This window comes from Cyphomyrmex costatus, unplaced genomic scaffold (assembly GCF_001594065.2).
Source record: "Cyphomyrmex costatus isolate MS0001 unplaced genomic scaffold, Ccosl1.0 scaffold5, whole genome shotgun sequence".
Lineage (NCBI taxonomy): Eukaryota > Metazoa > Arthropoda > Insecta > Hymenoptera > Formicidae > Cyphomyrmex > Cyphomyrmex costatus.
Window position 1 is genome coordinate 5,582,127 of NW_017279267.1, and position 13,590 is coordinate 5,595,716.

The 13,590-nt window shown below is 29.2% G+C and overlaps 3 protein-coding genes across 3 annotated transcripts; 2 read left to right on the forward strand and 1 right to left on the reverse strand.

The window, feature by feature from the left end:
* Positions 1-3,581: 3,581 nt before the first annotated feature.
* On the reverse strand, positions 3,582-6,793 carry LOC108778332 (BTB/POZ domain-containing protein KCTD9). Its single transcript, XM_018545479.1, has 7 exons — positions 6,746-6,793; positions 5,555-5,676; positions 5,286-5,462; positions 4,702-4,862; positions 4,402-4,628; positions 3,818-4,147; positions 3,582-3,698 (listed from the first exon to the last, which is right to left on the reverse strand). The coding sequence occupies exons 1-7, from the start codon at positions 6,791-6,793 to the stop codon at positions 3,582-3,584; spliced, it is 1,182 nt and encodes a 393-aa protein (XP_018400981.1).
* A 783-nt stretch (positions 6,794-7,576) lies between these two features.
* Mccc1 (Methylcrotonoyl-CoA carboxylase 1) lies at positions 7,577-10,586 on the forward strand. The gene is made up of 7 exons (XM_018545478.1): positions 7,577-7,939; positions 8,160-8,494; positions 8,570-8,866; positions 8,968-9,177; positions 9,589-10,086; positions 10,166-10,351; positions 10,423-10,586. The coding sequence occupies exons 1-7, from the start codon at positions 7,660-7,662 to the stop codon at positions 10,525-10,527; spliced, it is 1,911 nt and encodes a 636-aa protein (XP_018400980.1). The 5' UTR covers positions 7,577-7,659; the 3' UTR covers positions 10,528-10,586.
* A 511-nt stretch (positions 10,587-11,097) lies between these two features.
* Positions 11,098-13,568, forward strand: LOC108778414 (transmembrane protein 209). Its single transcript, XM_018545587.1, has 8 exons — positions 11,098-11,249; positions 11,344-11,469; positions 11,540-11,838; positions 11,933-12,256; positions 12,337-12,467; positions 12,563-12,889; positions 12,990-13,211; positions 13,289-13,568. Exons 1-8 carry the CDS (start codon positions 11,203-11,205, stop codon positions 13,415-13,417), a joined length of 1,605 nt encoding a protein of 534 aa, XP_018401089.1. The 5' UTR covers positions 11,098-11,202; the 3' UTR covers positions 13,418-13,568.
* Positions 13,569-13,590: the final 22 nt, after the last annotated feature.

Sequence of the window (13,590 nt, forward strand, 5' to 3'; positions counted from 1 at the left end):
ATGTATCAAAATAAAGTGTAAAATATCTCGAAAACTATTGGTTTTTTGGTATCTCTACCTTAATACTTTTATATGCAAAATAATTAGAGGAATCACGTTATCTAAAAAAAATTACATAATTCCATTTTAAAAAGTGGAGGTGACCTTATTCATATCTTTTTAGCGCCTCCACCAAAAAAAGAATTATTGACATCACATTATGTGCCCCTCGAAACCAAGCAACTTTTGTTTGACACTTTTTCTTCTATTGTCAAAAACAAGCGAGTTATTCAGGTGACCTATTTTAAATGCCCCTCCCTGTATATATTTTTATTTTCGATCTATTCTCCCTCATAATTAAAACGAGTGTGAAATTAACGTAAAAAAATCACTTTATAAACACTAAAATCTTTAAAAAGATATTATATATATTTTTTTTTAATAATTTTAAAAAAAGGTATATTTATAAAAAAATAGTCTTTCATTTATGTTACTGATAAAAAATATTTAATATTCTTTGACAAATTATTCAATCCATTAATAAAAATTTGATTAGTTTAATAATTATATTATTCTAATATTTAAACGAATGATTTTTTAAATATAGATTAAAACTTAAATCTTGATTATATAAAGAAAACTGGAATTGTATCACATTTCTTTTTAAACATATACTTAAAAATACGATAGATCAAATAACTAAAGAGAATTTAAATAAAAATTTTTGATATTTAATTTTTTATAAAACTATCTTACATAAAGCTTATCCAAAAAAACAATAAAATACCAATTTGAGCCGATACAAGTTATCAGTGTGTATCTTTATATATAAAATTTATTCAAAATGAACAATAATAACGTATTTAATATAAAGTTTATATAATAAACATTATCGTAACACGATTTGATGTCATTTTGTAATATTTAATTATGGATAATAAATACATACAAAAATCAACGGAATCAAATAACGTAAATATCATTTATTTTTGCCGACAAGATTATCTTTAGAGTACCTGAAGTCCTAAGGTATACACTACCTCAATAATACAACTCCAATAACATTCCACTTTTGATGCTTCTTTACATCTCTATAAAGCCTTCAAAACCGCATAATTCGATATTAAGATCTGATTATGTAACACATCAAAGCCTAGAAGTAGCTTAACATAACTATATTTTACATACAAGAAGTAATCTTTTAATCATCAAAAGAGATTTTATTTTGTTGATATCTTATTTCATCATTATACAATATAAATTGTCTTATTTGCCTAATATTATATCCCATACATATCCCATACATTTTCGTTTCAAGAAAAAAAGGAAATAAGAAAAGAGAGAAATTTCAGAAGGCATTTTGGAGTAATTACACACATTGTACTAAAACTATCTTAAATGTTGCAAAAGTAAATTTTTATTTTAATTATAATGTCGATATATAAGAAAGTTCTATATAGTTAAGACAAAATTAAATACTTAGATTAATTTATTAAAATTCAATGAAAATAAATAATAAATATAGGTATATTCTATATAAATATATATGCTCAATAAAAAATAGATAGTATATTATAAAGAAACATGAAAATCTTCAACAACAATTGTAACATACACAGTACTATTATTATTTACAATATGTAAACTACTTGTTAAAGTATTATACATAAAATAAAGAAACTAAATTAAAATGAAATTTATAATAAATATTTAATCAACTCTCAAAATAAATTTAAAAGTTTTTGTTGTTATTATGTATATATATAGTGTATTATATTTGTGTTATATTTATTATATAAAGCGTAGTGTTATAGTTGTGTGTATGTGTACTACACACACACACATTATATAAGTATATACATATATATAATATATATTATATATTTTTGTGGTATCTAGTTTTGTGTATATTCTTGACATTTTATTTTTCATATAAAACTCAATTGTTTAAAACTTTGCCTAAATTGTACATTTATTTAAATTTTAAAATATTTAATTTTATAATAATATTATAAATTATTATATGTATATATACATTTATTACTTATAACATGTATAAAAAAACAGAAACGGGTTATCGCCGTGGTCCATTACTAATGTTTCATGATTTTTGACGTTCATTTCAAGGCGAGAAGCGTACTGAAACAGTATCAGGTTCACGAAATATTGGTTGCATTCAGCAGAATATTCATTTTTTAATTGTTAGAAGTTTTCTTCTCACGTTGATTAAATTATATTTTTAAATCTGAAAATATAGTCCAATCAGGATGAAGAAAACTTCCAATAGATGCAAAATAAATATGTTGCTGAATACGACTATTAGCATTAGCAATAAATCACGACACGGCGATAATTCGCAAACCCTTTGGCATCTCTGAAGAAAATACCATAAAAACGTAAAAAATATATGTAAAAAAATTATATGACGTAACAGATAAATTATTTGAAAACAGAGAAGGTAGGGAAAACAAATTTTACATATTTATATTATAAAAATTTTTTAATATATGTAAAAAAAAATCAAAATCATTTCATAAAATTTTAACATAAAACAATCGAAAACATATTTTCATTATTATTTTCATTATATAACTATATTTTATACACCAGTTGCTAAAGTTCTTTTATTCTTACATTTTACATAATAAAATGTAACAGGAATATTGTTGTATGACTGCATGTGTGAGCGCGCGCGCAATGGATTACGACACAGCGATAACACTCACACGCACACACTTAATCAACGTTACATTTTTAGAGCTCCTGTTGATTCACTATTACTATCATATATTGTGATGTCAAAAGAAAATAAATAATAAAAGTTCTTCGAAAATACATAATATTAATATAAAAATATGTTTTAATAAAACAACACTTACGTATAATCGATAGAACTTATTATTCATATAATCGATCGACTTGTAAATTTTATACTAAAAATTCTCCTTTTTATTTCAGTAGTTAATAAATATCCATGTATCTGGAAATGAATTATGAATAACAAAAAAATAAAATAAGCTATGTTTACAACTGTTAAATGACACAAACTGTTAAATTAATAAAATATAGAAATAAATATGATTTAATCTTTTCTCGAAGACAAGAAGTTTTCGATATTTTATAAACCTATCTTATCAATGGTAAATGATGTTTAACTGAAAAATGTTTCTTTCAAATATAATTTAGAAAAATTTTTATTATGTATTTCCTTGCTTTTATAACGTTGCAATCTGAAATAATAACGAACAGGAACTTTACATAAATACTGTTTAAATATTTAAGAATAATTACTGGAAAATAATATTATATGTTATAACATTATCAAGAGACACAGTAATATCAAATGAACAGTCTATCTTTTTATGATATAGGTATGTACACCGGCCGCGCTACACCATACACACGCGCACATATGCACTCACTCACTCACTCACTCACGCACGCACGCACGCACGCACGCACGCACGCACGCACGCACGCACGCACGCACGCACGCACGCACGCACGCACGCACTCATTCACGTACACAAATAAGTTAATATAAATTATATAAAAATTATTGAATTTAAGCTGCAGTAATATATGCAGCATGACATTCATTGTTATCGTATTGTCTGAGACATATGCAGTGGCGTTAACATTAACTCAAAAGCAGCATCTTTTAAATTTGCACCGCGCAAATTTGCATCTTGTAGATCAGAACCAGATAAATCACAGCACTAAAAAAAATAGCATGGATATGTAAGTACATATAGGTATAATAGCAAGAGAAGAAAATTGTAAAGAATGTATTAAAATAGTTTTTAGTTTAAAATACAGTATAACGAGATAAAAATACCTCTAAATCGGCACCGGCTAAAACAGCTGATCTCAAAATGCAATTCCTAAGAATAGCATTCTTTAATGTAGCTACTCGGAGGTTGACGGCTGCCATGTTACTGCCTTCAAGATTTGCACCTTTCAAGTTTACACCTTCCATATTTGCTGATAGACCACCAGGATCTTCAAAATTACACGAATGCAGATTGGCTGCAGCTAGATTTGCACATGACATTTTTACGCATACAAGTTGTGCACCTTGCAAATTGGCATGGGATAAATCAGCACGTTCAAAGCAACATCCTGATAAATTAGCACCTGCCAGACTACAGTGATGCATAATGGCGTACTATAATATGATAGAAAATACGTAAATAAAGTTATAATTTTTTATTAGAATTATTTTTATCGTCTAATTTGGTCAATAGCGCATAATGCAATTTTTCATGATCACATGTATACACCTTAGAGAAATTCTATAAACTAATTGTAAGCGTTACATCTGACGATTACATTGAAGAATCGCATATAATCTAATGCAAAAAATGGCATTATACTCCATTAGCTCATATTCTGTCCTTTACATTATAAAAGTAAACGTACCTTAAAGTTAATATTTCTAAGATCTAATTTCGAAAGATCGGCTCTTACAAAATCAACTCCTTGGAATCTAAGTTCTGCGTTAATTGGTGTAGACATAATTGCCTTAAGTACATCTTTGCGAGTTAGAGATATAAGACCCTCTTTTTGCAGTTCTTCTTTTTCTAACATTGTAGTAAGGATTCGAATAGCGCCTTCAATACCATAAAAACAAGCTTCTGCTAAAACTCCTGTATCAAAACATTAGTCTTATTACAATGAATAAGTTAGTCGTATAAAAACATTAATAAGATTCATATATACCAGCTACGTTAACATTAGAATCAAGTATCATTTGACCATGTCTCAAGTAATTTAACAACGGTTCAAAATAAGTAGGACTTCTATCAATCAAATATGCTCCGCTATGATCCTGTCTACTTGGTTGTATAGCATGTTCACTATTTTCAGTTTCTGTAAACATTCTACATAAAATGCATTATATTATTACATTATATTAATAAAACGGTTTTCTTTTTTCTTATTCATATCCTTTAACATTTAAATTTGATATTTAACTATTATATAGTTTTCTATACTTAAATTGTTGCAAACTGTAGACACTTCATTTATATTCAACTTCAGCTTTAAATTAACCAATGTTAGTTGTTAAATTGTAATCAATTGGTAAGAAAACGTGTTATGAAAAGTATTGATACTGAATCAATGTAGAATATTTGTGTGAGTAAATCATTTTATTGTTTAAAAAATATCGAAAATATAAAAAATCGAGATATAATGTTCAACTTTGAACTCTGTGCGCGCTTGCATACACACACACATACATTTAACTGTATACATTCGTCCTAATATATTATAAACTAATTATAATAAAAAAGATAATATACCTTGCTAACATACTCATAGGTTCTTTTTTAGTCAAGGTATTCCTAGTTGTGGTAAAATATTTTCCTCCAACATTCAGTGTAATCCATTCTGAATTTTTACTTAGTTGATTATGATTCAAAATCTTATTTGTATGTATAAAATTTTCCCCATTTGAAACATATAAAATATCATCGTCTCTGCAAAGGATTCAATAATATTTTATCAATATTCAAAAATTTTAATGCATTATTACGCATAAACAGAATATAAAAGTAAATAAGTTTTTTACCTAATAAGCTTAATGTCATCAATTTCACCACCTTGCGACGTAAAAATTCTCTTTGCAGCTATTTCAAATTTTGCGCTAGCTGCCGTTAATAATTCATCTAACGAGTGAGTCACTACAAACACCTGCAATAAATATAATGCATATTATAATAAATTACTAAAATTAAATATTTTAATTACACAAATATGAGAAATATAGGTATAAATGTATATTAAGAAAAGTACAAATATAAAAAACTGTAAAAAAATTATATCAGTATAATTTAATACAATAAAAAATATTACAAAATTAAATTAAAAAATTTGTCATAAGAACAATTAATTTCTTTATTCAAGAAAATACTTGAATAAAATTGTTACTCCTTTTAACACTACTTGTTAATAGTACAATAATATAATTTACAACTTCTTGATAAACATATAAACAAATATTATTTAAATAAAAATAAATACGTAAAAGTATTACTGACACAGTTCATAAACAAAACATGAAAGCACTTTTCAATAAAATTAACTTTTGTTAAAATAACATATATTTTATTCACGTTCATATTAGAATTGATATTTTAAAATATAATATTATTTCTATGTTATTTATTTTTTTATTCATAAATTATATAATTTTGACACTAAAAAATATTAAATATCAATTTAAATATAAAATAACAATTATATGTTAAATTAATAATCAAGTATATGTTGAAAAATTTAATACAAAAGTTTAATGAGGATTTGAATGGTCTGTTTTCAATACAAATACGAAATGTTTTTTACTGTGCAGTATTATGTTTCTATTATACTAATATCATTATATTTCTGTACATTTCTATTAATTTTATGTTTTGTAAATCTAACAAACTGTTGTTCAATTGTACATATAACAAGTTATAACTTTCAGTTTATCCTTTGATTGCAAGAATATTAAAAATTAACAAATGTGTGTATTAATATACAGATATAAATGCAGAAGGCTTTCCCTATAAATATAAGTGATGTTATAATTTCATTTTGCTAAATAAAAATATAATTGTCCTTAGTTTCTAATTTATACACATATATATGTGTATAAATGTTAAATAATCAACTTACAAATAATAAAGTAATCATTAAAATGTAATTTAAATATATAATTTTTATTTATATATATTTTTATTTATATATATATGTAATACAAGTAAAACATGATACTTACTTTGCCATTAACATCAGTACCGTTAACAAAAATAATGACTCTCTTCATTGTATAACGACAATTTTCAGTGAATAAACAGTAATTATTATACAGTTTAGCTGCAGCACCTCAAAAATTAATAAAATTAGGGGTTTATACAGTTTAGCTACAGTACTTCAAAAATCAATAAAATTAGGCTTATTAGACGCGTTTTTGAAATCGTGAAACGAAAGAATTTGGCAAAAAAGCGTCGCTCTGCCCAACAAACTGAGACATTAAGCGTTAAAGTTGACGACTTGAGGTTAGGAAATCTGTCAGCCACGCAACACTGCGATAGTACGATGTGAGTGGAGTCTGGAGTAGTGGAGTATGCTCCAATGCGCATAGAGGTTAAAGGTTAAGGTACAATTTCATTCGGCGAAACTTCGCTGACAAATTCCCCCACTCCGACAAGTATGATATGACAAGTGATAACACATCAACACAAACATTATTGTTACAAAGATACGTTTATTACATGTCGCATATTATGTATTCATCGAGTTGGAATACACAAATTATGCATCATTTTGGAAAATTAAAGTCAGCATTACACAGGCAAGTAGCATATAGTATCTTCTCTGTCAGTATTCTTTTGTTGTATTTATTATATTAATCACATATAAATTATTCACTAACGTAATCAGGAGTCAGCTAACCTCGTACGTCCGAAATTCACATCAATCAGTTTCGCAGATTAACAAAATCAACAAGGTCAGTTTTTAGAATGGCTAACTATCACTTAAGACTTAAAAGATACATGCTTATTGTAACATAGGTCTATTTTACAGATTCTGATAGCAAACCGTGGAGAGATAGCATGTCGTATAACAAAAACTGCCAAGAAACTTGGTATAAGGACTGTGGCAGTCTATAGCGAAGCAGACAGAAATTCTATGCATGTGGAACAAGCTGATGAAGCTTATTGTATTGGACCAGCTCAATCTAGCCAGAGTTACCTGCGACAAGACAAGATTATATCAGTAGCCAAGCAGGCAAAATGCCAAGCCATTCATCCAGGATATGGATTTCTTTCAGAAAATACAGAATTTGCACAATTATGTGAAAAGGAGAATGTTATATTCATTGGTCCTCCCGCTAGTGCGATACAAGACATGGGTATCAAGAATACCTCAAAGGCTATCATGACAAAAGCTGGAGTTCCTATTATAGAAGGTAGATGTTTTTCTATCCTAGTATATACTAGTATATACTAGTATTATACTAGGTGTTCTATTTTAACTTTAACACCAAAATATCTTAAAAATTATAAAAAATATGGAAAAATGTTTCAAACAAAAGTTATAGGATTTAAAAAGATCTATTTACTGACCTCTCATATTTATTTGACTGGATAGCATTGCCATGTATATTAAAACAATTTCTAATATTCTAGGATATCATGGTGAGAATCAGACAAATGAAATTCTATTGACAGAAGCCAGGAAGATTGGCTTTCCATTGATGATTAAGGCTGTGCGCGGTGGTGGTGGAAAAGGTATGAGAATTGCTCAGAAAGAATCCGATTTCATTGAGGCATTGGAATCCGCAAGAACCGAATCTGAGAAAGCATTCGGTGATTCGGCAGTACTTTTGGAAAAATATGTTACTGAACCTAGGCATGTAGAAGTACAGATTTTCGCTGATAAACATGGAAACGCCGTTTATCTGTTTGAAAGAGATTGCTCTGTACAAAGGAGACATCAAAAAGTAATTGAAGAAGCGCCTGCTGTACGTATTTTTATCATTGAGATTTACAGAACGATAGAAGAGACTAAAACGATTATATATGACTCTCTTTTACAGCCTGGCATTTCCCAGCAGCTTAGGCAAGAATTGGGCGAAGCGGCTGTTCGTGCAGCTAAAGCTGTAGGATATGTGGGCGCTGGAACGGTAGAATTCATAATGGATCGGAACAATCACAGTTTCCACTTTATGGAAATGAATACGCGTCTCCAAGTAGAACATCCCGTTACAGAAGCAATTACCAATTTGGATCTGGTTGAATGGCAATTGAGAGTCGCAAGTGGTGAAGAACTCCCGTTAAAACAAGAACAGATTAAGCTTAACGGCCATGCATTTGAAGCAAGAATTTATGCTGAAGTAATTGCTATGATATTATGTCTATTTATGTCTTACATAACAAAATAAATGTGTATAAACACAATTTATTATTGAATGGATTTATCGTTGTCGTGATACAGAATCCAAGGAATGGTTTCTTACCAGGAGCTGGTCAGCTTTTATACTTGAAGCCTCCTGAAGCAAGGGATAATGTCAGAGTCGAAACCGGAGTGCGACAGAACGACGAGGTATCTGTACATTACGATCCGATGATTGCAAAATTAGTGGTCTGGGGAAAAGACAGGAACGAAGCTCTTAAAGTACTCACATCAAATCTCAGTGAATATAATGTAAGTAGTGCAATTAAAAAATTGAAAATTCATAAAAAAAACTTATTGCATTATAGATTACACGAGTAAAATAATTATATTTAATTGATAATTGAAATAATTATTTTAATTCGTATCAAAAAAAGGGCAATGAGTCAGGCACGAAGTTAATGCTTAACAAGTTGCAATATATTTTGAAAGAGAATTATACTAATGCACAATATTCAAACATTTTAGCTTACACCAGGTCATCTTTAGTAAACTTAGAAATGAAAACTTACAGTATAATCATATTATATTGTATGTAATAATTTGTTTAAAGCAGTTATTGCTTGCAGATGAAAATACATAGTTTTACTGTTAATATTATTTAAATTTTAATTCTTTAAGCCCCTTATTTAGATATTTACTTTTGAAAAATTATATTTGCAGATAGCTGGCTTAGATACAAACATAGAATTTATCAAAGATCTTTGTGCACATCCGAAATTTCAAAGTGGCGAAGTGCACACAGGATTTATTGAGGAGAACTTTGAACAACTATTTCCTAAATTACATATATCTAACAAAATATTGATACAAGGAACTCTCGCCTTGATTCTGTATGAGGATATGGAGTCGTTAAGTATATCCTTAGAAACAAAGAATCCTTTTACTCCATTTGCTATAGAAACTGGACTGAGATTAAATCATATATTAAGCCGTACTTTTCTCTTCGATGTTGGAAACGAAAATAACTCGGTGGAAGTGAAGTATGTCGAACCAGATGTATATCTAATGAGAGTCAACAGATTAGGATCCTGGAAAAAAGTAATTGGTACCTTGAAGAAGACTAATGGTGCTTTAGAATTGCTTGCAGAAATTGATGGGATTATCACTAAAGCACGAACGGTGAAACTTAATAATAAGTTACACATATTTACGATTACGGTAATCGATTAGTTGCCATAGCGTTTAATAATAACTGTAATATGCTGCATATAGTTCAGTGAGACAATTATATTCATAGGATCGTGAATGGCAACTGGTTATTCCTACTCCCAAATTCGTGACTGCGATTACAAACCAGTCGGAGCAAAATCCATACACGGCTCTAAGCCCAATGCCTGGATTAGTTGACAAAATTTTCATTAATAAGGGAGATGTTGTAAAGAAGGGTGATTCTTTGCTTGTGATTGTCGCTATGAAAATGGAGGTAAATTTATTGAATCTACTTTATTAATGTTAATGTAATATGTATATAATCTAATATTTTTCTATTTGCAGCATATTATTAAGGCCTCCATCGATGGAATGATTGAGGATGTGCTGTGTTCTATAGGTGACACCGTTAAAAAAAATAAGCTTCTTGTGAAATTGGCCAAGTGCTAGGTCATGTGATATACATAAAAGAAAGCACTGATTAAAAATAAAAGCTACTGATAAAAGGATACAGAAGTTATAATTCTCAAATAATTATTGTAGGAAGGTGTATTGTTAATCTAAATGTAAATAAATTATATATTGTTATGTATTTATATATATATATTTTATATAATACAATAAATTTTTTATTACAATAAAATCTACAATAAAATTGACATCTATATTTTGTATATATGATATATTATAAATATATAGTCAATTTTAAAATCTATATATTTGAAAAGAAATATATATTTTTTTAAATTACTAACATATTAAGTTTCAAAGAATCATGGATCCAGAAGCAGGACTGCTCAGTGAGCTTTTTCATCTGATTAGCATATTAGATCTAAAAATATAAACCAAACGGGTACATTTACATTAGGGAAAAAGTTTCATGGATCGATACCTTTCTTGACCAACAGTGCAGTTAACATAATAAAAAATATTTCCCTAGTTCAACAGCCAAGCAACTGATTGGATTATAGGGGGAAAGCTGATGTTGGTAGCAATTTTAAAATACGTTCAAAGCGGTGTTGCAAATTGTGTAGAAAAGTATAATGTAATAATCTCTTGGAGTTCAGAGAATAATAATAAGAATAGTAATTATTTAACTTAGCGTGACATAGATTTTTTTTAAATATGAGTAACTTTCACTCTCCTATGAAATGCATTTCTCCTAACGCGAGGTAAATACATAAATTATTACCCGATGAGGTTAGGACATACTTTATAAATAATGTTCTTTTCTAAATTCATGATAAATTATAACATTACTTGCAGAGTTTTAACGCCCAAGCCGCAGGTACAACAATTATTAGATCTAAGGCAAACTCAGTGTAAAGCCCGTAATAGTATCATATGGTTTTTCATCAACAGTGTACTACTTAGCATCACAGTTTTTGATATGTAAGACCTTTTTCTTTTAAATTATATTTAAAATAAGATAACGATTCTTACAAGCTTGGCTGTTTCTTAGATTTTATGGTGGATTCGCATACAAACCGGTTTATTGGATCGAATGGTGCTTAGCATCGTTATTTGCTTTGAATACTCTGTATCACATTATACAATATACCTGGGCAATTCTGAGTTTGAAACCGATTACGCTGAGCCCTAAACAACGACCGCTTTTAGGAGTATCAGAAGATGATCCTTTATTCAAGGATAAGATGCCTCAGAAGCAGACAACTCCAGAGCCAAGTCCCTTATTGAATTTGTCATGCATAAATCTTAACAGACGATCACCAACTCTTGGATCTTTAGTTCTAAGTGACAGTATGCAAAATATTCTTTTATTGTATTAAAATTAGTCTTAAATTTTATTATGCAAAACAGTTTTTTATATTTTTTATTTCTTTTTTTTTTCAAGAGGATTATTCAGCATCAGTCCCATTTTTTAAATATAGTAATTTTACATCTCCCAAAGCAACTGTGTGCCCCAATGGATCATTCAGTAAATCTACAAACATTTCTTTAAATGGTAGCCTGACAAATGAGGATCTTATTCAGGACGAATGTGAACTTGAGACATATCTCAAAGAAGTTGAACAGCAAAGAAAGTGTGTATTATCCACAAATGTTGATCAACCTTCCAATCTCTTGAGTTCCTTTTGGTCTCATCCTGCTACTCGGAGTCCTGGTGAAGTATCGCCATTGTTAAGAAGATGCGCTTATCAATTGGCACCTACCATAGGTATTACAATCTAAAATTTATTTAATATTATATATGCATATTTCTCTGTAAAAATTTTTTTTAATTATATTGTTATTTAGATAAAACAAAAGCAACCAGTCCTGCTGAGGAAGGAAGTTCTCCTAGAGGTACATTTGGTGCACTAGATGTATGGAGGAAGTATAGAGTTGATCCTAATAAAGTAAACGAATGGACTGCCAATCTTCGAATGGTAAGAATTACAATATAAAAAAAAAAAATTAGTGTTATAAAGAACAAAAGAATTGTCTGATTTAATACTTCAAATATATATATAAAATATTTTAGTGGATTAGCAAGACAGTTGTTGAACGTGTGGCATTGGAGATAGACAATATATGTGCAACATTAGTACGCCATGGTCTAAGCGACTCACAGCCAGGCCATGTAGGTCTGGACAGACTCAGGAAACTTGCACAAGCACAATTTTTGGTCTGTGTGATTCCCACTCTGCCCACATTAGTTCCCTTTCTAGAGCTTTGTAATAATCAGGAGTACCTCGTAAAAAGAATAAAAATACTTGCAAAAGGAGGATCCATGAGCGAATTTAAATGGAACGGTGGTGGATCTCATAATGGTAAAGAATGGGATTCCAGCTTGCCAACGGATTCCGCAGTAAGCATATAGAGAATTATAATTTTTTGTATCTAAGAAAGATTGTAGCTGTCTTCTAGAGATTTTAATCTTTTCCGGTATATTCTATGTTTTTTTGCAGATAATAATGCATTTAATTTCAACCTACATGGACACACAATTGGAAGCGCCTTTGGATCAACCGGATGCCAGGCCATTTACATCGAGATATATGGCGAGATCTGGAATGGAATTGCCTCGAAACAAGGGTCCAATAATAGTCTGTCAATCCATCAATCCACCGCATTACAACTTGGCACTATCCGGCGATTCTCTTCCGAGCGATTACGAGGAAGTACAACGGGTAATTGAAATCTTATCGCAAAAATATATTTATATAGTGTTTATTGTTTTATAATGGTATTTATGTTTTTTTTTTAGGGCCGCAATAATTTGTTTCATACGATCTTACTCTTTTTATACATAGTCAAAACGCGAGATCACGGCATGTTAGGACGAGTCAATGCAGGATCATCTGGAATTAATATCCTGTGGGTCATAGACTATTGAAATAAAATGACTTTTATTTGCTGCTTGATAGACAAAAGAAAAAAAATGATGTGGCCATTGTATGATAAAAATCAAATTTGCATTTATTTATACTGTGTTTAATATTTTGCCTATAATATTTCAATTGTTTGTATATAATGTTGATTTAACAAACGCGACTAAATAAAACTGAA

Bases quoted from the DNA above. Each gene is read 5' to 3' on its own strand.
- LOC108778332 (XM_018545479.1), bottom strand. From the start codon at position 6,793: ATGAAGAGAGTCATTATTTTTGTTAACGGTACTGATGTTAATGGCAAA. The intron at 5,677-6,745 runs GTAAGTATCATG...TATTTATTGCAG, and splicing joins GTACTGATGTTAATGGCAAA to GTGTTTGTAGTGACTCACTC. The intron at 4,148-4,401 runs GTACGTTTACTT...ATCATATTATAG, and splicing joins TTAGAAATATTAACTTTAAG to TACGCCATTATGCATCACTG.
- Mccc1 (XM_018545478.1), top strand. From the start codon at position 7,660: ATGCATGTGGAACAAGCTGATGAAGCTTATTGTATTGGACCAGCTCAA. The intron at 9,178-9,588 runs GTAAGTAGTGCA...TTATATTTGCAG, and splicing joins CAAATCTCAGTGAATATAAT to ATAGCTGGCTTAGATACAAA. The intron at 10,087-10,165 runs GTAATCGATTAG...TTATATTCATAG, and splicing joins TACACATATTTACGATTACG to GATCGTGAATGGCAACTGGT.
- LOC108778414 (XM_018545587.1), top strand. From the start codon at position 11,203: ATGAGTAACTTTCACTCTCCTATGAAATGCATTTCTCCTAACGCGAG. The intron at 11,839-11,932 runs GTATGCAAAATA...TTTTTTTTCAAG, and splicing joins ATCTTTAGTTCTAAGTGACA to AGGATTATTCAGCATCAGTC. The intron at 12,468-12,562 runs GTAAGAATTACA...AAAATATTTTAG, and splicing joins GGACTGCCAATCTTCGAATG to TGGATTAGCAAGACAGTTGT.